The sequence below is a fragment of the Pelecanus crispus genome, chromosome 10, assembly GCF_030463565.1.
Source record: "Pelecanus crispus isolate bPelCri1 chromosome 10, bPelCri1.pri, whole genome shotgun sequence".
In the NCBI taxonomy this organism is placed as follows: Eukaryota; Metazoa; Chordata; class Aves; order Pelecaniformes; family Pelecanidae; genus Pelecanus; species Pelecanus crispus.
The window spans coordinates 5,864,954-5,888,731 of NC_134652.1; the positions used below are offsets into that span (position 1 = coordinate 5,864,954).

The following is a 23,778-nucleotide window of genomic DNA, read 5'->3' on the forward strand; positions in this document are numbered from 1 at the left end:
AAAGGAACGTTTTTATTTTGTAATCAGAAGTCAAGAGATGTTGAGTTAAAAAGGTAATTTTAATAGTTACATTGGAATGGGGTGAGGACTCTGGCTATTAACAGCTGTTTGCCAATAAAACATTCTTTGGCATTTTCTTTGAGGAAATCTCAAAAGATCTTTTCACGTTAACGGTTTCCAGAATGGGTGTTAAGCTTCCTATTATTGTAAGCAAAGCATGGGAAGCCTGATACCCTGCGTGGGAGCGAGATGCCAGGCCAAGCACGGGCAGAGGCTGAGGAACGGTTGAGAAGTGACCAAGCACTTCTGCCAGTTGGAAGAAAGAAGGATTTCCTGAGAAAAAGGAGTTTTCGAAAGGAATTTGAAGATGATTTGGGGTGGCAAGAGCATGAATAAATGATGGCCTGATTATTTTAGTATGTGGAGGAAAAAGAAAAGGGGAAAAAATGTTTTAGTGATTCTGAAGAGACCAACGGTAACGAAAGAGGAGCTGAGGAGAGGGAAGAGATGCAGCGCTCCAGAACATGCAGCTGCTAATGCCCTCCCTAATTCTAGGGAAAAGAAAGAAAGAGGGAAGAGAGGGTGTTTGAGAAGGTCTGAGCTGGAAGTGTGGTGCTTGTCTGAAGGGTTTCCAAATCCTCAGGTGAAAGGTGCTTTAGCTGTTGTATAACCTTGTCTCTAAAAAATAATACTACATTCCCAGGACCAAATATATGACCCCTTGTAAAAAAAATCTGTCAGATTTTGATATCATCAGAATTTATTTCCTCAATTTAATTTTCATCAGTATGAAAAGATAACACATATACTCCAGTTCTTCAGCCTGTTGGGTGGTATCAGTGGGAATCTATATTTGCACATATATTCCTTGCATTTATATATGTTCCTCCAGAAGGACTAATTGCTTTTTACTTGACTTGAGCATGAAGGCTCCTCTAATACTCCTAGTGTTTGGAGAACATCAGGCAGCTGTGAAGTAACTGAATGCACCAAAAAGAAGTGATTGCTGATGATCCTAATCAGTCAGCTCTCTATTGCTGTTTGAGATCTTGCTCCATCAAAGGAACAAATCATGAATGCGCAAATTAAGTGTGATTTAAGGACACAAATATTAACAGCATAGGACTGCACATGAAATTTTAGTGGCTTTGATTCTTAATTTTCAAAATTCCTGTCAATCATTGTCATTGCTGTCATTATTTTGGATGTGCAAAAATGAGGTTTCCAAACCAGACAGCTGAATAAATCAAATAAGGCAAATAGAGATCTATGAAAGCGAGACACTAATAATCTCTGTCTGTAAAAGAAGTTTACCTGGTTGCTGTTTGCCAAGAGGTTTTTGTACTCTGATAATTCAAGGAAAATACTAAAATTTTAAATATTTGTGCCTTATCTTCTAGTTTAAATACCAAACCAAGAGGAGTGACAGTCTCTTCTCCCAAGTAACAAATGATAGGATGAGAGGAAATGGCCTCAAGTTGCACCAGGGGAGGTTTAGATTGGATATTAGGAAAAATTTCTTCATGGAAGGAGTGGTCAAGCATTGGAACAGGCTGCCCGGGGAACTGGTGGAGTCCCCATCCCTGGAGGTATTTAAAGGACGTGTAGGTGTGGTGCTTAGGGCCATGGTTTAGTGGTGGACTTGGCAGTGTTAGGTTAATGGTTGGACTTGATGATCTTAAAGGTCTTTTCCAACCTAAACGATTCTATGATTCTATAATTCTATGACTTGTTTGATGCCTGTGATCAATATTTGTTTTCATGTGCTGCAGCAAGGTAATAGACAATAAGTTTTTTTGCCATTCTCTCACTCCAGAGATGCTGCGGGTGAGGCTCTCCTCAGTAGTGTAGAGTAAAAATGTGGTGTAGAGAAAAGGAGTGTAGTGTAAAATCTGGGCTATGGGTCAAAAATGCCATTCGGTCATCAAGGTCACTGCTGCGAGTAAACAGCAGTATGGAGGTGCTGGCACAATTCAAGTAGCAGCAGCCTAACATGCATCTTAGGGACAGCAATGTCTAAAAAGTATCATGTGCGTGATGGTGACCAAATTTGCAGCCTCCTGGCCGCATTTCACTTGGGAGAACTGTGTCAACGCAACTATTATATAAATACAGTTCATACTCGCTTGGATTTAGCGCGGTTATGTTGAAGAGTGCTCCCGGGAAGGAGGGTGCCCATACGAGTGCGATAGACACCTCCTTCCTCGACAGTAGCGCTGTAAAATGGCCTCACTGTTCTTCAGCCCAGCAAGAAATTTTGCAGATAGTCTAATGATAAGCTACGCAAAAATAGGCTCGTTCTCAGACTAATTCAGACATCACAATAAGCTGAAATTCTGAAGCTTTATCTGAATCTGATCACTGGATTCAGAGAGTGCTCAGGAGCGTTTCCACTGGTACCTTCACACTATAGATCAGCTCATCCCCTTCCTTGTAGCGAGTTATTTACTGTAGATCGAGAACATTTGACAATATGCAGATTTTCCTTCTGCTGTTGCTTATTATTGTTATTTTTTTAATTCAAAAATCTTTTAATTCAAAATTTTTTTTCAATTCAAAAGATCCCCAGCTCTCAGAAACAAGACGTTGCATGCCTGTTATTCAGGGCACGAGGTGCTGAGAGGAACACACACTGTGGCAGGGATTACTTTTCCTGCCTGGAATATAGTTTTGTAGCCTGCTTTCATTCGTCCCTAGCTTTACTGACATAAAAGATCTATACTATATCATCGCATATATAAAATGATATGCCTCAGCTATCTTGAGAGAACAGCTTGGCTGCAGAATTGGAGCTATTGCTAGGGAACCGGTCCAGCAAAAACTGTTTCACGGATGCTGAGCAGCAAATGAATGGCTAGCGCGGCTCCTGCTGCCTGCCAGCCCCGTCACAGTGATGGGTACATGAAAACTGGTTATTGCTGCCATCAGTGTCCCTCTGTGGAATTTTTTTGGTGTGTGCTGTTCCCTTGCCATCGATGAGATCATTTGACTTTTCAGGGGTTAACACGTTGCCTTGTGTACACTGCTATTTTTAAAAGCAATTAAAAAGCTGAGTGATATCATGCAGCAGGCTCCTGTGAGTCTCTAATGAAGGTGGTTACCTTCAGCTAGCTGTAGCATTTCTGATTCCACTGGGATATGCAATTCTAGTTCAAATAAGCGTATGTATTTGTCGTGGTTCAGCCCCAGCCCGCAGCTCAGCACCACGCAGCCGCTCGCTCGCTGCCCCTACCCCGATGGGATGGGGGAGAGAATCAGAGGAGTGAGAGTGAGAAACACTCCTGGGTTGAGATAAGAACAGTTTAATCATTGAAATAAAGTAAAATAGTAATGATAATAATAATAATATAATAATGATAATAATAATAATAATAATATACAAAGCAAGTGATGCCCAATGCAATTGCTCACCACCCGCCGACCGATGCCCAGCCAGTTCCCGAGCAGCGATCGCTGCTCCCCGGCCAACCCCCCCAGTTTCTATACTGCCCATGACGCCGTATGGTATGGAATAGCCCTTGGGGCAGTTTGGATCAACTGTTCTGGCTGTGCCCCCTCCCAGCTTCTTGTGCCCCTGGCAGAGCATGGGAAGCTGAAAAGTCCTTGACTGGCATAAGCAGCGCTGAGCAACAACTAAACCATCAGCGTGTTATCAGCATTATTCTCCTACTAAATCCAAAGCACAGCACTGTGCCTGCTACTAGGAAGAAAATTAACTCTATTCCAGCCAAAACCAGAACAGTATTGAACTATATTTGATGGTAAAAAAATACTACGAAGCAAATAGCTCTTCCTGAGAACTACCTCAATTCACCAGAGCAGCGTGGCTGAAAGCGGTTTCCATTTTGTCCTGTCTTGCAGCCCTGATGCTGATCTGCAAGGGCTGCAGCTTCTGTACCACCCCCCTCCTTCCCAGCCCTATTTCTCCTGGGTTTTATCACTGCCCAGTGTTGAGGATTAGCAAATCAAACATGCGGCTAACACTGCTGCTCCCATTTCACTTTCAGCACCAGAAGGACACGGAGCTGTTGGGGCTGGTCCGGAGGAGGCCACAGAAATGCCCCGAGGGCCGGAGCCCCTCTGCTGCGGGGCCAGGCTGGGGGGGCTGGGGGTGCTCAGCCTGGAGAGGAGGGGGCTGCGGGGAGGCCTGAGTGCGGCCTGGCAGTGCTGACAGGGGCTGCAGGAAGGGGGGGGCAAGCTTTTTAGCAAGGCCTGTTGCGACAGGACAGGGAGTGATGGGTTTAAACTACAGAAGAACAGATTTAGACTGGCTATAAGGAAGAAATGTTTTACAGTGAGGGCGGTGAGGCACTGGAAGGGGTTGCCCAGAGAGGCAGTGGAGGCCCCATCCCCAGAACCATCCCAGGCCAGGCTGGACGGGGCTCTGAGCACCCTGGGCTGGTTAAAGCTGTCCCTGGCACTGCAGGGGCTGGGCTGGGGGGGCTCTGAAGGGCCCTTCCCACCCAAAGCATTCTGTCATCCTGTGATTCTAAGATAACGCAGTACGGTGGGCAACAGCAGGGCTTTGCCACGACTTGCAGCCAATATCCAAGGTTCAAGACGCATTACAACTTGCCACAGCCAAACCTCTGCCAAAACCACGCCTGAATGGGCCTTCCCAGACCACGATGAGCTTTGTTAGACAAAACACATCATGATTCCTTTGTGTGGACATCTGTGTTCATCGTGCAAATAAAATAGTGTGGGAAAGCCTATGGAGGTATGGCTTTCATGGGTGGTCCTTCTCTCTCTGTCTTGTCGCAGCCCTGCTTTAGTCCCCCTTGAACTGCTTCAAGACATTAAGCTGCCAGACTTTTTTTCCACTTTGAGTGAGTTTTCGGATGTGTTATCGCCCTGCAGAAGAGCAGGAACGCAGCGGCGGCAGCAGCAGCAGGGGTGAGGTGGTGGCAGACGGAGGTTGCCAGCGGCCGGCCGTTGGGTCGCTTGCTCTGCAGTGTCCCGTGTTCCCCACCCATGCCTGTCGCTGCCCTAAGAAGCTGAGACTGAGATCAAGCTTTCAGGAGCACATCTACAAGCAATGCAAAAAGCTCCGACAGTTTCTGGATTTAATTAAATAGATCTCATGAGGATCCCACAGGAAGCCCAACGCTTCAAGAACACTTACAAAGAAGGAGGAAAAACTTGCATTAAAGTTCTGCTACTTGGATCAGGGAAAATAAAGTGCATTTTCCAAGGAACATCTGCTCTCAGGTCACTGTTTCTGACTTGGACCAGCACCTTCTGTGGTCTTCTGCGTGTGGGCAAAAAGAGCTCCTTTGGATGGGGTTCCTGGGTATATAACTTTAGAGAAGAAAAAAAGAGGTGGAAAACTTACTTAAATATTAAGAGTTTTCAGATCTGCAGAAGGACTTATGCGCCTGTTTCTTTTTCCAGTTTTCTCAGCCGGCCTCAGTAAAGACTCCCACCTCCCCCCAAAGCTTCCCTCACCTCTGCCTTTAGTTTGTCACCGCTGCAAGAGCATCATCCAAAGCTACATATATTTGTACCATTTTTTTTCTATTGTAAATTTCTATTGTTTCTATGTAATTTTTCTATTTTTACACAAATAGCAAACCCATAAGATGTGTTTGTGTTACCTGGCCAGCGTCCCGCCCTTTTTTGGAGGCCACGGTAGTAGGTATATCTGAGGAGCCCATCCCGTACGTCCCAGCCCAGACGCCAGAGCTGCTGTACCACCCGCAGACACGGTGTGCCCCAGCTGAGGGGCCGAAGACAAGTTTTCTCTTGACCGACTGGAAGTGCATCGATTAGGTGACACCCTAAGGAGTTTTTCTCGTAAATTCTGCAGCAAAGCAACGAAGGTGACTTTACCACAGAAAGAATAAAGAATGAGTGCACTGATGCTCAACAAAAACTCCATAAATGAGCCCCTGGTTTGGCACTGCAGCCTCCTTAGGCCTTTCATGCAGAACTAGCAGAGTCTAATCCAATTTAAAATGCATCCAAATTCCCAGCAGCAACCGTCAGGGAAGCGGGACAAAGCTGACATCCAGACGGCCAGCTCAGAGAGGGGACCTGGAGCTGAGACAGGGCTGAGACACCTGAGGGTCGGTGTCTGTCTGCAGGCACCTCGCTTCAACCAGGGCAAACTTCCAACGGCAGCAACATCCCTAAATCTTGTCCTAACTTCAGCCGTCGGCTCCAATCCCATTGCCTCTGCCTGACTGGGGCTTGTGGCCACCATGACTTCAGTTTCCCAGTTATAAAAATAACATGAATGAGAACGCTTCTGTAGTTGCTGGGCAAATCTAGTGCAAAACTGTTTAAGGGAAGAAAGAAAAAAAAGAAAAAGAGCGAGAGAACTATTTTAAGAACTATTTTAAGTGCTGCGGCTGACTCTGTATTTCTCAAGACCAAAGCAGCCCACAGGCCATCTGTCTCCTGGAGAACTGGTCTCTGAGACTGGGCACAGAACGATCCTCAAGCACACCATGACTTAGAAATCAGCTCCAAGATGGCGAGGACTGTTTTATTTGCTGGCTCGGAACACCCAGTCCATGGGCTGGTAATCCTCTCTTCATCCTCCTGATGAGAGCAAGCAGAAAGAGAGGTCACCAGGATTTGCCCCAAATAGCTCGGGTTTGCAGTGTGGTCTGGAGCCAAAGTTTGGATAAGCATAAAAAGCTTTGGATAAGCCATGTCAGAGTAAAGGTCAGATGAGATCACTAGACTGCTGATCATTCATGAGCAAGGCATTATTTTCGGTTTCCACAAGGGACCCTGGTTTTTGAGCAGGCAGAAGATGGCTTTTTCAGGGACTGCCTCTCTCTAAAGTGAACGGGAGGTGTCAAATCAAAGTTTTCTTTTTTTTCCCCCTACCTGTCATCATCCCCCGAAGAGTCCCATCGAGGCCAGCTCTGAAAGCCTTATTGGCTCGCACAGTTCCCAAAATATCACAGCTGAAATTGCCAGCAATTGGTGAAACCTGCTTGACTGCAAAACCGCCCTCATTTCAAGGGCACCGCACCCTGCATGCACACAGATTTTTTTCACACACACATATCCGTTTTGGGGCTGGGGTTTTGACCCCGCGGCTGTGCTGGGATTCAGAAGGAAGACCTAGTAAATCTAGAAAAAAATCGACAGAGCAGAGCTGAAGATGCTTTAGCAGAAGTTCCTCCCTATCTTTAACCTTGCGGAGAGCTGACCAAACCAACCTGGGGACAAACCATTCGTTTTCATCTGCGCACAAACATCACCAAATGCAAAGCAGCCTGGCAGATCTCTCCTCTCCACAAGCTCCTCCTGCACTTGATTACAGGAATAATCTAAATAATCTAAAAAAAAAAAAAGGTAATAAACCCACTGCCAATGCCCCACGGGTAACTTCCCGGTGAACATTTTTCCTGGCTCAGTTAACTGCCCCACTCATGGATTTGCTTCATGCTGGTAACTGATTTGTTCTTTCCAGAGTCATATTCATTGAAATTGAAGATTTAACAAAACCAGACATGTTTATCCAATATGAGGAGTCATGGCTGGCTGGGAGAATGTGGAAACTGAAGTGATGGAGACTGCCAAATACTCATAAGCACCGTCGACGGTACAGTGCAAAAGAAATGTCCAAAAAGATGGCTCCTGAAAATAAAGCTTAACCCTTAGAATGACTAAACGAGGGGAGAGATGAAGACAGGGATTGTCACCAACCACTCGTACCTGCCCCCGTACAGCTGGTGGTGGCAGCTTTCACAGATGCAGTGAAACAGAGGTGAGGCCAAAAAAAGCACCGAGGCCGTTTGATACGCGTGCTTATTTCTCTCCTGTGACAGCGGATGGCTTTACAAGTGTGTCTTAACCCCCGGCTCTGCAGCCCCAGCAAGGCTCAGTGCTCACAACGGAGTGATTTCAATGGATCCTGCTTTAAAGGCAGCTTCTGGGTTTCTGGCATGCCTGCCTGCTGGAGCGGCAGGAGTTTTTCTCCAGAGCTGGCTTATGTAGCCCTTAGCCATTAAGTCTTCATACACTCAGCATCAAATAAAACTGAGCGAAACCTGTCATGCTGATAAAGACTGAAACTAGTAATCATCATAGAGTTGGGAGACGCAATTTAGTGTTTATTATGCTATTAGAAATTTAATTCCATTGACACATATATGAGAACTTGCAATTAATAAATACACACTTTGGGATATTTTCTTTTCATATATAAAAGTCCTCCAAAAGCTGCAAAGGGCGGATAAGAACAAGTTGCTAAAGGGAGACAAAGAACATCCTCAAGATGGCAAAAGCTCTGTGAAGGCTGGGAGAGCACAGGAGCAAAACCATGCACCAAAAATTTGTCTTTGAGCAAGATCAGGCTCTGACCTGGCTGAAGAGGTGCCAGCCAGTCCATCCGAGACCCAGGCCAGTTCTGCAGACACTGACCTTTCTGCACTGAAAATCAGAAACTGTGGGCGACCGGTATTGCTCAAAATAAGATTACAGACGTCTCCAAAGAAGGCGGTAGGAATCAGTGACTGCATTTGAACACCAGCCTTAATTTTTTGGCCAAGTCTCTGCTGATGTTCAGACACCTCCCCCCTTAAGTGTTTAAAGCAAAAAATGAAAAACATTTTGGTGAGGATGAAGGGCAGGAAGTCTTCAGAAAAAGGAAACAACTGAAAGTAAGAAATTCCCCTTCACCTTTCAAATATCATCTCATAATTACAAACCTTTCGAGCTCGCAGCTAAAAGGGTAGTTTTTGAAAGAAATATTGCCTGCGGGGCTAAATCAGGTTGCTAGAAAATGTCTAACCAATTTTAGTAATAGCGTACTTCACAGATTACTGGCGCTAAGTGCGGAGCGAAGGAGTGTTGGCTGGCTACAAAATGCTCAGCATCTCCTCCCACTCTCACTCCTCTGCTTTAGTTTTGTTCCAGAAAAGTGCATTATCCGACTCCCTTGGAAACCTGTCCCTATGGCAACGTATAGGACTGTCTTGATGCAGACATGCTGGTACTTTGACAGCCCCTTTTTTTTTGTGACACTTCTTACGGTAACATCCTGAGATTGTCAGAAAGATGATGTGAGATCGCCTGCGTCCAAGATACCATTTGGATGATTTTCTCCCGAGAACTTGTTTTTGCAGTCTTTCACTCTTCTAGCTCTTGAACGCTCAGTCTGTATATCACGACTGCAATTTTAGCTGAAACGTGTTGCAAAATCTACGTATTTGCCTTTATCAGCAAAAATCCATAACCTCAAATGAGATGTTTTTGACAAGACCTACTTTCCATAAAGCCACGCTGCCAAGCATCACGCGCTGCTTCTGTGGCTCCTTCTGAACTGAATTGCACATTGGCTTTTCCTTTGTTTTGTTCCGATGCTAACAAAGTTTGCTTGTACCTACGCCACCAACGTGATGAATTTCTAGCTACACTCTTTATACACGCTGTTACTTGGATTAACACCGTTATCATTTTTTTCCACTCTGTTGTGAGTAAATATGCTACATCTAAGCACGTCATAAATTTACCGATTAAAAATACCTGGCTGCTGGCTTTGCATGATAAGAGGGAGCATACGTGTACGCAGGGTGATAACCTTGAGCTCCATGAATTGCAGTTGGGACTTCTGATTTCAAAAGCATAAAACTCCTGCCCAAGGGCAGTCACCAGCCACAGCCACCAGCTCCAGGCTACATCCTAAACATCCATAGGGTCCAGAAAGGTTGAGACCCTTTGGAGTGATGCTCACAATGAAATCTGTCGCAGTCGGGCTTTCGTTGCACACAAAGACACGATAGCACAAGGTACAAGGGTGTTCTTTGCTTTAATCCCTACTGGACAGAGGCACACGACTAACGTTTCACATAAAAAAAAGGTTAAAAAAAGAAACTGTGGTCTGTGACACCAAGATGTACGTAAAACTTCTTTCATTAAATAGCACAGCCGGTATTGAGGTAATCTTCTTTGCTCTAGATTTTAAAGCTCACAAGCTTCCAGAATTGCTTATTCCTTACCAAGAACAAGAGACAGCTCGGAACCTTGCTCTCACTGTGGGAAAATTCAGGTGTGGGTGAACAGTGACAAAAATTAAATCGTACATTTGCACGTACATTTGTATGCTCTTTGAGAAGGTGCAGGGGCACTTTGCTCACATGAGCCCTCCTGGTAGGTCCCAGCAGCTCTCGCTGCCTTTGAGAAGACTGGGAAAATAAGGAAATGCTGCCTGTACTGCCAAAAGCAAGAGGATATAAAGAAATCATGGAAATTATGATCTGGGGCTATCTGTAAGCCCTACAAGTTACCGTTACAATTGAGAGTTTCTCCCACTTGCAAATCAGAAATTATGAATCTCTTGCTTTGGAGATCCTTTCCTGAAGGTGAGAGGCTAGCATTAAACTCAAACCCAGTACTTCCCCAGCTGATCCACTACGTAGATCCAACCAACACAACAGACGCAAAAGCAGTCCTACCGTTTTTAGATGCAGCAGAAGGCATTTCATCACCAGTTTCTGCTCCGTTTGTCCCAACTGTCTGTCAACTTAAGGAAGACAGAAAGAGTATGCCACTGTGCCGGGAATGAATAGACTTCAGAACAACTAAACTAAAGACAATCACTTCCTATTTTACATATGACTGGGAATAGCTCTACACAGTTGTGGCAATGGAAACTTTAAAATATTTTCTGTATTTTTAATGGAGATTAAAAAATATTCCTTCTATTTTGTTCCATTTTTTCTGTGCTTGTCTTCCTGTTAATGTTTATGCCAAGAACCGTTGTGAAACCCCTCTGATACCATCAATCCCTAATGTAGTGTTTACCATTTCTAGATATATACATGCATGCACACTTCAGCTTCGTAATTAGGCAGGAAAAATGTCAGACCTGTAAAAAGCAAAATACAGCCCATTACGTGCTGGGTGGCGGAATCGAACGGCGGCGGTGGGAGGCTGGGAGCTGCCCGAAGATCTGAGTCCTGGCTGTAGTCAGGAATGACAGATGGTGTTTGTCAAGAGGATAGAGCCTTACCTTCTTATTTTGTCATGGAAATATCACAGTAAGAAAACTATCAACATTCACTATTTTATCTAACAGATTTAAGAAATACATCCCACAGAAAAAAAAGCCAGAATTCCTGCTGGAAAACAGATTGCCGGATGCAACTGGAAATCCCAGTTAAAAGATGCAGTTTTGTTTATCGAGAGACATTGGCAGCCATTGCATGTATTTTATTTTCTCATTAAGGAAATGCACGGAGCATATACAGAGATTACATTCAATACAGACTTATCATTACAGAACAATCAGAAAATAAAGATACAATCAATACATATTTCCCGAAAGGAGAACAGATTGAAGGAACTGACTCAAGCAGAGAATGAAATGAAAAATACTTAAACTGCCTTAAGTGATTTTTACACAGATGAGATATTTAAGTCTAAATTAACATTCCCAGCCAAGATCTGTTGCATTGTTGCAATCTTTATATTCAACAGCTTTATCAGACTTGGGCCTAGCAACTAAGCATAGACCAGAACCGCCTTGTCTGAGAGCCCATTCGAACAAAACCCCAGAAGAATAGTCCCGGTCTGAAGCCACAGTCTACATGAGATGATGAAAGGATCCACACAGCGGAAAGAGCACAATAAAACAAGGAGACAGCCTGGTCCATGTGACAGGCAACAGCTACAAGGCAGGCTAGGGTCATACTCTACATGGAGGTTTCACTGATTTCACCTGAAGAAGCTCTCTAGAGTTTGCAACCTTAATAAAATTTTTGTGAATGTGCAGAATTCTATGACATACTGCCTGGAATTGTTTTTTCAAAGAATTATACTAAAAAAAAGTCACAACACAAAGCTAGTGGAAAAACCACTTTGCCGCGTATTTTGTGAGTTCCATAAACTTGACGATCAAATCTTTTTCCAAATGGGCAACTAAAACTAGAATTTGAAAGACCACCTCTACTTCAATTACACCAGCTGGACTTAAGCCAGTCCTATGCACGTTGTGTGCCAGAGATTAGACCAGATCATCACAGTTGGACATTAAAATCTACAAATACCACTCATCTGCTTGCCTGTCCCTCCGAGTTTTGAATCAAAGGAGGCCCTTTTTGAATCATTGGAGGCCCTGCTCTCCAATGTCATAGACCCAAGACCCTGCTTAGTGCTATCACATTGTGCGTTACGTCACTTCTCGTCTTGCCTAGTTTCAACATAACCACTTCAAAGGACCGTCTGCCTACTAGCTAGTGATGCACAATGCCGCCTACGATGTGGCCCATTCCGGATCATTTACTTGGTAAGACTGCAATGAATAGGATTATTAAAAATGTTGATTTAATTCCTTAAATCTCTAAAGATCTCCAAGTAATTTCATTCACTTTGCAAAATGAAAAGGATAAATAAACCCCCACAGATCAACTCAATCATGTCATTGAAGGGGGAGATATATACTCTCAAAGAATGAAGGTTAGGACAGTGAAGAATTAACTACATAGCTGAAACCACAAGAAGAATTTGGATAAACAAAAATGTTATTATTCAAGTTATAATTTGCCTACAAGACAAGGATTAACCACTTGTTCTCAAAACCAGCAGTAGAGAGAGAATGAGCTGATCTTTGGAGGGAGCTTACCGGTTCAAAACACCCTCCAAGCTCTTTTTTTTTTTCATTCCTCTTCCAATTTGTGGCAAGATTCTCAAAGGATCAGAAAAGAGAAGACTGGAAGGGGTTTTTTTCCAGGAAATATACATAATATAATATACCTCCGTGCATTGTTCTCTTAATGACCTTCGCTTACCAGTTTGTATTCATACTAAATCATCTTTATTTCAAGTTTTCTGGCTTTGTCCAGTTCACAAATGTTTTCTGAAAGACTAATTTGCTTGCTAGAATTTTCAGTCACTTTGTGCTTGAAAATTTTAGCTTGCTTTTGAATGTCTGCCAACAGTAAACAGCATTTGGAAGATATTGGTCCTTCACCCTACCTACTGCAAGGCTACCTGCAGCTAAGATTTCTCCTCCTCATACATACTATCTAAATTGTAGGAAAATGTTACGTATTCGCACAATCACCCCCTTATGATAAACAAGAAGAGGACAGCGCTTCTTACATATAGGTCACGACAAATTTAGCAGATGGAACAATTTTTATCTGAACATCTGTCAGGTCTGCCTACTGCTTTTTGCCTACCGAGAAATACAGTACATGGAGTAACATGGAGGAATATAATCATGGAGGAAATATAACCATCCCTTTCTAAGAAGGCAAGCTTGTTGCTTCAGGATACTCTTTTCTTCCCCCCTCATGTCAGCGTCACCAGCGGGTGCCACAGCAATGTAAAGATGAGGAGAGAGAAGTAGCTCGCGGAGGTGGCGACTCTTGAAGCCAGGCTTTTTGCATTGCAGTTGTTTGAGTAGCAGCAGTGAACGCTCACTCCAGGCGCTCTGGATCCATCCCTCCTCGCCCGCTCGCAGAAGGACTTGAATGAACAGGACTTCATAACACCACCTAGAACAGAGCCGCACTCAACCCGAATGGGCCCGCACGTTCGGTCACCCGCTCCCGCCTGCATCCCCTCAGCATGAACCTGACCAATGCTGAGCAACGACAAGAGGTTTGGCCGTTCCTTACAAGCAAATGAATACAATTGCATCAGATTACAGCACACTAACAAGCTCCCACTTAAGTTAGTAATTGTAATTTATCTTAGATGCAACTGATGCAGCTTAAATATCTCTGAACGTGCTCAAGTGCCGTGCCTCGTTAGCTGCTTCTCCTTCCTAATTTCCCAGTAAGTCATTTAACTAAAAATGACAGATTTAAGAAAGAAGCAGGCAATACTTAAAATGCTTTTTCACAGCTTTCACGTAGAGTGGATACAGCTCATCACGGCATACCGACAAATCATACTCAGTGGGGTTTTGTATCAGATTGCTGCTAAACCAATAAAGTTAGGGATTGAGTTTTATTAATAGGGTTTATTTTGAGAGGAAACATTTACCTTTCTTTTTCTCCTTAGGTTACTATATATTCTGTTTTTCCAACGCCGGTTATTTACGTCTATCATTAAAAATTTAATGAGTATGAATTGGTTGTGACTACTTACTCGCTTGTCCTCTAATGACCGCGCATGCATCTGAATGCCCTGGACATTGCTGAGTTCCTTGTCTGTTACAGTCTTCATCACTAGAGCCTACGCAGGTGTAACACTGCAGTGCTTCGCCTGGCATTAAGGAAAAAAAGACCGCTTGTAGCAGTAGTGATTAGAGTTTACAAAAAATATTTTAAAAATCAGCTATGCACTCTTTCTAATTTTGTTTGAAGCACATGCAAAAATTGCAAAAAGGTTTAAAAAATATCTAGAGATTCCACAAATCCTATTCATTTTTTGTTTTTAGAAGTGGTCCAGATACTGATTTTAAAGGTATTTAAAAAAGCTATTTATTATTATGTTGTTACAATTTGCCTTTAAAATAATCCAAGAACATCTGATGTTCTCTAATTGCTTTCACACCGTCTTGTAACATTTTCAGAGCAGAGTCCACTGTTAACAGGTGGGAGTACCATTCATGGGTTTTTTTCCCCCTCCATCATAATCTTTGTTCCACAGTACCATGAAAAAATACATTGTAAACACATAAAATCTTACTATGATCCATATTCCATCTTCTCCTAAAGCATCAATTCAGCTGGAAGGCACAACAGTATATCTTAAGAGTTTTGCTTTTGTTCAAACATTACAACCATAACTCGATCCTTTTTCTTTTCCTTGGTTCAAACTACATAGTCTTTTCAAAGGCAAGCATGAATTTGAAATATATTTAAAATACCATACTTCAGACTTGCAGGGTAGAAGGCAAACTTGCTGTCCCCAGGGACACATGCATTTAAATTTGTTAGCATACGTATTTCTATTTACATTACGTAGCAGAGGTGAAATTCTGTGCTGCTAACACAAAATAAGCAGACAAACCCAGGAGAGAAGCCCAGAACAGCAAAGAGGCTCAGCCATGGCTGAAGTAGGAAAAGAAAAAGAAAGAAAAAAGGAAAGAAAAGGGAGTCGACTTACTTTTGAGTACAAAAATGGAGCTGACAAGAACCAGGCTGAAGACTGTCCACATCATGGAGATACAAGAGATGTACCATTAGCCCAAGAAAGCAGTTTGTTTGCTATTAGAACCTTAATGCTTATCTTACATACCTAATCCTCTGCAGAGGATAACTTAGAGGATAAAGAGGTGTGCGAGAATGCTACTTATCTAGCTTATTCTGGTTGTACTTCTAATCACACGTACTTCATCTCCACAAACCCTGCAGGCAAATTCTTCCAGTGGCAGGAAGAAGAAAATGTATTCACCTTTGAGTGATAGATATGCTCAAAACCCACCATCCCATCACCGCACATCACGGCCTCCAACTCATGCAAACAGTCTCGTTACATTTGCCTATGGGATTTCCTGGATCAGGGTCAGAGTATTAAACATTTTGGAGGATTAAGTCTATGCTTGGGACATGAACGGTCCCAATCTAGCATATATATATATATTTATAGAGAGAGCAAGATACAGACATAGATGGGTGCACAGAAGTAGCATATTGTGATCCACGGGGTGCTCCAAGCAGCGACCCATGAAGTGCTTTCTGTGGAGTTCGTTCCGTAACAAGAGGTGCTGTATCTGGCGCTGCACATGAAGTAAGCAAGTGAAGTACACAAAAGAGAGACATACTTATCTTCAACTTTCAACGAAAAAATTTATTTACAATAGAGAATTTCATTTAAGTGACATGCATTTTCTCTTTTTTTTTTCATTTTTAATTTTATTTTACAAATCAGCAAATGCAGATAAAGTTTACACTCTTAAGGCAAGAGTCCCCATGCAAGTAATACATGTTTATATTAAATCCAAAAGACATCCAACATGGGAACTCATGTACAAAGGGAAGGCTAGGATCAGCAATTTGTAATTTCTTAGAGAACTTGACAATCTCCCTGATACAGGAACTTTGAGATCAACTTGCTATGAATTATACTATGAAAATGCAAACAATAGCAAGAAATTCTGATAGTCATCTTAGTACTGCATACAATTAAATCAACTTTATTTAGAAAGAAAATACAGTAGTGCATACGAAAAAGTGAAAATATAACCTGTCCACATAAATGTATGGACATCAGTGTGCCAATGGTCATATTGCACTCAATATCGAAGTCCAGAAATTTGGTTAAAAGTTAGCTTTTCCCCATTTTGGCAATCAGTTCATCACAAATCTTTGTTAATTCTTCTATCTCTTTATTCTGGAAAATAAAAGGCAATATTAAGTGTTATGAAAAATATTGTTGCATTAAGATGAGGGGGTTTTTTTAATTATCCAACCTTTGGGAGAAGTGTGGGACAATTAAGTTTTCTCCAATACTGAGTACAGAATATCTACACGTATAGAGAGAAAGAGAGAGATATATATGCATACATAGCACAGCTACGTATAGTACATTCAAACAATACACTTACTTATTTCCACATACAGCTCCTCTGACTTCAATAAATACAATTTAGCACTAAAGCAGACAGCTTTACAGCAGTCATTCCTAGCACACGATAATAATACATAGTGTAAATTTGTTTTTAGGCTGCACTTTTATAGAATTATTTTCACCCTGTTTCCCATGGGCTCCAAGCAAGGACAAGCTGTACTATACTGAAAGCAAGCTCCTTTGCTGAGCTAGAGAATATTAAATATAATCAGGGATTTCCTACAGTCACTTTTGCCTTAAGCCGTACAGATCTGTATCTGATCATTTTGTCTGTGTTAACAGTGGAGGCACATAAGCTAGCATTGGAATCACGGCTGAAACTAAAAATGGAAAACAAAAAACGAAAGAAGAGCTTAAACAGAGAGATCTTAAACCTGAGAACCAAAGCAAACCAAGGGCCCTGCTTGGTACGCAGGTGCCCACTGAGCTTTGACCGAGTCTGAATCAGCCCCGAGTGCTGGCCGGTGGCCGAGATCAAAGCCTGGCAGATGGGTCCGTTTGCCCGAACCGCCCGGTGCACGCAGCTCATTTTGCTACAGGGTTTGGGCAACTCCCCTGGGGCTGGGGAGCTGCCGGGGCAGCTGGATGTGAGGAGCTGGAGAGGTCCTCGGGCAGACCTTGGCTGTGGTCTGAGCTCCAGAGGAGAGCTGCATGCAGCCACTCGGGGGAAGTTTCACTTAACTTTGGTCATCCCGTTGACTTCGGCATTAAAAGAGCTGAATTGCTATTTACCTTTTGTTCCAGTGTTCTTTCCAATGCGTCCACTTTCAGCTGCTCTTTACGAAGGCTGGCCTGATACGCTGCTTGCTCTTGCTGAGCCTTGCCTCTCACTTGTGCAATTTCAGCGTTGGCTCTAAAAAAACCACAGATTTTTGCCACGTCAGGTTCTCTGCAGGCAAGGACAGCAGGTACCGAAGGATGGACTGCATCTTAACAGATGGGCTACTTTTTGCATGTCTTTGAAAGTATTCTGAGACTTGTCCCCAGAGACTTTTCATGACTCCCTTTCTTGCTCGGCAGGGGCCGCAAAGTCTTTTCTTAATGTCTGTGTTGTTCCCTTCATGCTTCTCTCAGATGCTTGTACTGGGGACACAAATATCACTTAGGTAGAAGTGTTTTATGGCAGTTTCTAAACCTGATCTCCAGTTCTTAGAGACTAGACTCAACGCTGGGACAACAGCTGGAAAGCAAATCCAAGTCTTACTTTGGTTTAGGCACTGATCAATCCTAGTGACATTTTGGAAACATCTCTTGGGCCTAGGGGACTGTAATATGAGTCCTGAATGTAAACCCTAAAAATGCTTAATTGGTTGTTACACTGAAGCATAGGAAAAAAATTTTTAAAAAGTCAGCCAGAGCTGCCTCTCTTAAGCCACAATCTCATGTTTGCTCCTCAACAGTGGCTTAAGGAGTTACCACTATCCACGCACATCTGGCACAATCTTTTGTGCAACTATTCCTCGTCACCCTCAGCACAAGTTTGGCTGATCCAGCTTAGAAGCACTTACACGTTCTGTTCTGCCGATTGATGCAGGGGCAATAATGCAGCACAGGGGCAATAGCAAATCTCTGGGGGCAGGACTGGAGGTGCAAATATCTGAGCACAGCCCTCCAGAGCTGCATAAACCTAGCTAATGGCTTCCTTCTTGATCTTCCCTGGAAAATACATTAAAGAAACATGAAGACATTTGATAAAGATAGAAATTTAAGGTGTTCTACACGGTCAGGAGCTGGAAGAAACAACAGCACATTACAGAAATTCTCATTACAGCTTTGCATTCCGCCTCCATCACTGAGCAGCCTGTGCTCTGCATGTTGGAAGGAGCAGGTCTGGGATGCAAGGTCCACCCACAGGAACCCTCCTGCAGCATGGACTCCTGAAGAGATGTGTACCATCAATTACCTGTCCAGTTTTTCCTCAGCGTGAATTTTGAGTGCTTGATACCTCTGCTCTTCCTTCTTTACTCGTGATAAATATTCCTGCGCACATTTCTTCAACACTTCTTCATTCTTAAATGAGAAGATTACATTAAATTTAATCCAAGAGGTTGAAGCATAGGACAGGCATCTATTTGCGGGAGTCACATTCAGATGTTTTAAGGGCTGCGGTCTAACACTGACACCCCCTCACAGAGGCCATCTGAAGCAGTATCACACAAGGCAAAAAGCTTTACAATTCTTCCATTTGCATTTGATTCATCTGGGGATTACATTATGTCACACACTTTCGACATAACCTCTGCTGTGAGGAATTCACATCCTGGGCTTTAACAGAATGCTCAGTCCAGAAGCCAGCCCAGACATGTGCTCAAGTCCCGCAGTTATGTGACACCTATTGAAATCGCAGTGTCACAGATGGTAGCAAGTTACTCTTGTGCAAAATCTTCTTTTTAAAGCTATTCCAAAACGAAAGCTCAAATGAGCACTCATGTTGTCCCTCCCCCCAGCCCACTGCAGTCTAACGTAGTACATCAGATTTGACTGGAAGCAAAGACGTGCCTTCTGTTAAGCAGCACTGGTATGCGTGACAGCCTGCTCAGCTTTGCTCTTTAAAGGAGGGGACTTTAACACGACTCACCTTCCGAAACCCCTCCAATACTTCTTTCATTTTTTCGTATCTCCTGAAAAGATCTGCCAGGGATTTCTCCACTGAGTTCAGATCCGCCAAAGCTTGTTCCTTCTCCACTATCAGCTGCTGAACAGTGTGATGGGAGACAGACTTCTCTCTCTGTTCATCCTCTGTTGGAAAGAAGAGAGGGGGAGGGAAAAAAGCGATTTTCAGAAGGGTAACAGTAGTAAGAACATGGATTTCACTATCGTCTATAGTTTCTACTACACTGTGCTCTACGTTGTGTATTAGTAAGTTTGCGGGATCCAGAAAAGTCATTTTTATACAAAAACACAATCCTGTTTTGGAAAAAGGTTGCTAAATACAGTGATATTTAAATATTTTGATGTTGGGGAAAAATGTGACTATATCTCTGTACTGATGATTTATTTCTCCCTGAACTCAGCTGTTCCCATGAAAAAGGCAGGTGTTGGATTTCCCTTGTTTGCCTTAAGATGCACTAGCTGAAGGAAAGGACATTTATGCATATTACTAGCACTGGCAATAAATTATTTGCCATTGCTGATACATGCTTCCCTTGGAAAAACAGCGTTTTGCAAACTCTCATTCTTAGGATTACTGTAGCAAGTGCCAGAAAGGAAATCTAAGATTCGACTTTTCTAAGTTCTGGTCTGCAGGAAACATTCCAAGCTTTTCCTGTCTATAGTTAAATTTGAGACAGGGGTGGTGGGAAGAACACAACAGGAATCCGAATCCATGTGGAAGAGAACTTTTCAAAGGAATTGACCTAGTAATAAATTGGAATACCCACATAACACTGCAAAAAAAGGTCTGGTATTGCATTCCAAAATGCTTCATTGTTTGCTTCATATCCTAAAATACGATTCTTGTGTCCATGTTTTAAGGGCTACTCTGAATGATACTGAAATGAAAACCAACCCGCAAAACATAGCATATTATCATTTTCCTTTATCTATGATGGAAACTAAAATAAGGTAAGAAGTTCTCCCATGTAAAAAGCACAGGGCATTTCAGAATCTACAACTTTTCATTCAGGCCTTCATATTTTGAAATATAAAGAACTAAACAAGAGGGTTTTTGGTTTTTTTTTTTTTTTTTTTTTTTTGAGTAGAAGTCTTCATCTGAATTAAGTATTTCATAGTGCTGGTCAGCTCTGAAACGTCAAAGTTGATACTGTCAATTCCCTAACTGAGATGAATCTCTTCCTTTTGCTTATTCAATCCTTTTATACGCTTTTTTGCTAGCCTAACTAAGCCCAGAGCATCAACGATGCCACGCCGTGCATCAGCTCATGTTGGCAGAAGGTCATGAACCAGAGAAGCTCTCAGGACCCGCACTGAGTTTGCAGCCCTGGAAGTTGTAACACGGGTATTTTACTGGTGAACAAACACCTTCGATATGGCAGAACTGAGAAACCCAGAGCCCTGTAATGCCACATCAGTTTGGTAACATTTAATATTTCATAAAAAATAAACATTCTTTCCTATTTTCCCTTCTTAAAGACGCTCTATGATCATCTGTAATGTCAAAATGAAAATATTCTTAAGTAAAATGAGAAAACCATTTGTCATCCTTCATTTATTTTTCTAAATCTGAGAAATTGTCACCTTGTGTTCCAGCACAAGGTTTGTTTAATCACGCTGGAGATTACACACTGTCTAGCTTAATTCCAAAACACCTCCTGTCAGGATCCTGCTCTTTGGCAACACCTCTGTCGTCGCAACTCCACGCAGGGGAAGGGATCCGTTTGCATGATCACGTAATGTACTTAATAATGTCTTTAATGTCACAACTTTACTTTTCCTGAAACTGCTGTCTGCAGTATCAGCAACTTCCTTCTTACTTGTTTCTAGGGCAATCTAGAAAGTTAGTAATTCATGACTCACTCCCTCACAACTACCGAGCTCTTCTGCTCCTCCCAGCGCATCGCGGTGCCCTCCTCTCTCCTCAGCTGGACCAGCTCCTCAAACGCTCATCCCCGGCCCCACTTCACCTTGCACATGGGAATTAGGGGTAAGTGATACCTGACGCTCCCCTTCTCTCCCTTCCACTGCATGCTAGAGGTGTCCACGGAGCGGGGAGCGAGCTACGGCCTCATTAGGCTCCAAGGGGGAAACAGCAATTTATATTGGGAAAGGGAGTGGCATATAAATTGAAAAGAGGGGAAGTTTCCAGTGAGCTTTAGGAAAGGGGCATCTGATAATCTCAGATAACTGTTAAGATACATTTAAAACCAAAGTGCTTAAGTACTACAGAAAACAGAAACTGGCATCTGGCTGGAGGGGGACTGGAAGATCTATGTGATATTTTCTAAAACTGTGATTTAGCTTTAATGAAAAAGCTGCTTAGTGGAACTGCGCTGATAACAGTCTGCCAGACAAACCTTAGTTAAGCAGTTACAGATACTTATTTCTAAAGATATTTATGAGGTTATGCGATTAAAATATTTTAATTAAATGGCTTCCATGTCTGCAAAACACACTGTCCACGGCTCACCAACAATAACAACAATATGCTCAGGACTAACACTATCCAAATTGACAGAATCAGAGAACCACCACAGCAGATCCGCTTTCAGGCTCAGCTCAGTATTACTTGTATTACTTAATGGGAATGCAGCAAACAGAGAACAAAAGCAAAAGAAACTAAAAATGCAAAATGCTGGTGTGAAAGTTGGTGAAAAGCTTTACTTACCAGGCTTGCCTGTTTTGTTTTTGCAAGCAAATAGCAAGAAGCAACAAAAACGGAAGCAAAATAGAAAATCAGGAATTGTTAGGAAAGCAGAAAATAAGTAATGCAACAACCTGTAACGCACAAAGCATAACATGTTTGTTTTTCATAATGAGAATTTAATTACGTATTTAAACGTACAAGTATAAGGATACATTTTTAACACAAAAACCCTCCAATATTACAAATCCATCAATAAAAAGGAAATCCACGACAGGGATTTTGGAAGGGAACTGGGGATGGCTGCAATCAAGGTGTGTGTAGGGTGGGGTGCAGTGAACATCGGGGTTACGCGGGCTCCATTCCCTACGGCTGTCAGTGCCACGCAGTTGTGAGCTGCAAAACTTGGGCAACAGTCAGCAAAGCAGTAGCACAAGCAGCAGCTAGCCTGGAAAGCCTGTTCTTTATTCTCTCCCCTCCTCAATATAAACAAGAACGTGCTAGGGGCTCAGGCAAGTGTAAGAAAAAAGGAAAAAAAGTTGAAGCACCAGTAAAAAAATATGCCTGACATTGACAGGGATCTATACACTGACAGCTTGCAAGCTCTGGCTGTACAGAGTGTGGCATGAAACTAATTGCATAAGCGAAGTCGGGTAATACTGGGTTCTATATGCATATGACAGCAAATACTAGACATTCCACAGCCCTTGAAATCAAAGGCAATTACTGTTTGCAATGCATGTTTTCAGTGCCTTTATAGGCAACCACACACAATCATATATTGTTAATATGGAATATTTTCAATATTCATTATACATACACGTGACAACCTATCAAAAGCTGAGCAGGACCTATCCACCACACTGAATATTCATTCAGGGGATTTGTGAAATTGGTTCACTTGTCATGGCCTCCTAACAGGGCTGTATAAATAGCTCAGAAGGGTTATATCATAAATAGAAACAGCACGGGTATTTCTTTTGTTAAAACACATATTTTGCTTTAGCAGTAAGGCATTATTGTGATAACAGTTCAGTGAAGTATACACAAATAGCACACAGACAATCATTTGCCTCCACAACGTGGCATTTGAATGAGCAAACTCCTTTATCAGAAGGGACAGTAATTTACGACAAATGACAGGAGAAAGTGGGACAATTAGATAAAAAATTTAAATTAAATGCTGGGAGAGGAAGCCTTGCATTTAATGTATTACCATGCTGTAGAATTTGCATACTGCTCTAATTAACACATACTTTCTGTGTCACTGTTGTTGTTTCGGTTCCTTTGCAAATGGACAGCAAATGACATTATTTATAGCCATAGCTCTTAAAAGCTTGCCATAGAGCGTTTGAAAGACTCTGACTGATACTCTGAATTTGAAGTTTAAAGATCTTTCTATTTCCTCAGTGGTCAATGGCCCGATACTTTAATTATCCTTGATTTCTTTGCAATGAGAGGAAATAGCAATTGTAGAATTTACTGTGTACGCCATGGTTGTGTCTTTGCCTTAGGACCCCTATTCTATACCTTCTTGTTGCACTGCAGTCTCACAATCTGAATTTTTTTTAAAAAATCTGTTTCTCATAAACAGAATTTGAATTTGTTAATAAAAAGAAATTTCTGTTGCTAACTACATGCATATGCTTGGGAAAAAAAGGGCAGGTCCTGTGTTTGTCCATATGGATGGCCAGGTTCGGGGACGAAGCCATACCAGAGTATGTTTAGTGTAAGCCAAAATGAATTAAGTTCTTTGCATACTCTGGTCGCTCCTATTTTAACACTTGCATGATGAGAATGACAGACACTATGTCAGAAGGCAGGCAGATTTGCTCAGTTGTACATACAAAAGGCAACGGAGGCATAACACCATAGAGAATGAAGCCAGACATATTATTATTATATATTATTCATTATTATTATTATTATTACTATTATTAAGTTTGTTTGTTTAATTATTTATAGGCCCATTTTTCCCTTCACTTGAAAGCAGGCTGGGGTGTCTTCCAATGGCTGAGAAATGCAAGAAG

General features: G+C 42.4%; 1 protein-coding gene across 1 annotated transcript in view; it reads right to left on the reverse strand.

The window, feature by feature from the left end:
* Positions 1 to 16,185: 16,185 nt before the first annotated feature.
* Positions 16,186 to 23,778, reverse strand: part of TACC2 (transforming acidic coiled-coil containing protein 2) — a 37,256-nt gene continuing 29,663 nt past the window's right edge. The window contains exons 10-13 of the mRNA XM_075718058.1: positions 19,067 to 19,227; positions 18,392 to 18,498; positions 17,221 to 17,341; positions 16,186 to 16,251 (exon numbers count right to left, since the gene is read on the reverse strand). Of these exons, the coding sequence (XP_075574173.1) occupies positions 16,186 to 16,251; positions 17,221 to 17,341; positions 18,392 to 18,498; positions 19,067 to 19,227 (455 nt within the window). The remainder of the gene's footprint in view (positions 16,252 to 17,220; positions 17,342 to 18,391; positions 18,499 to 19,066; positions 19,228 to 23,778) is intronic.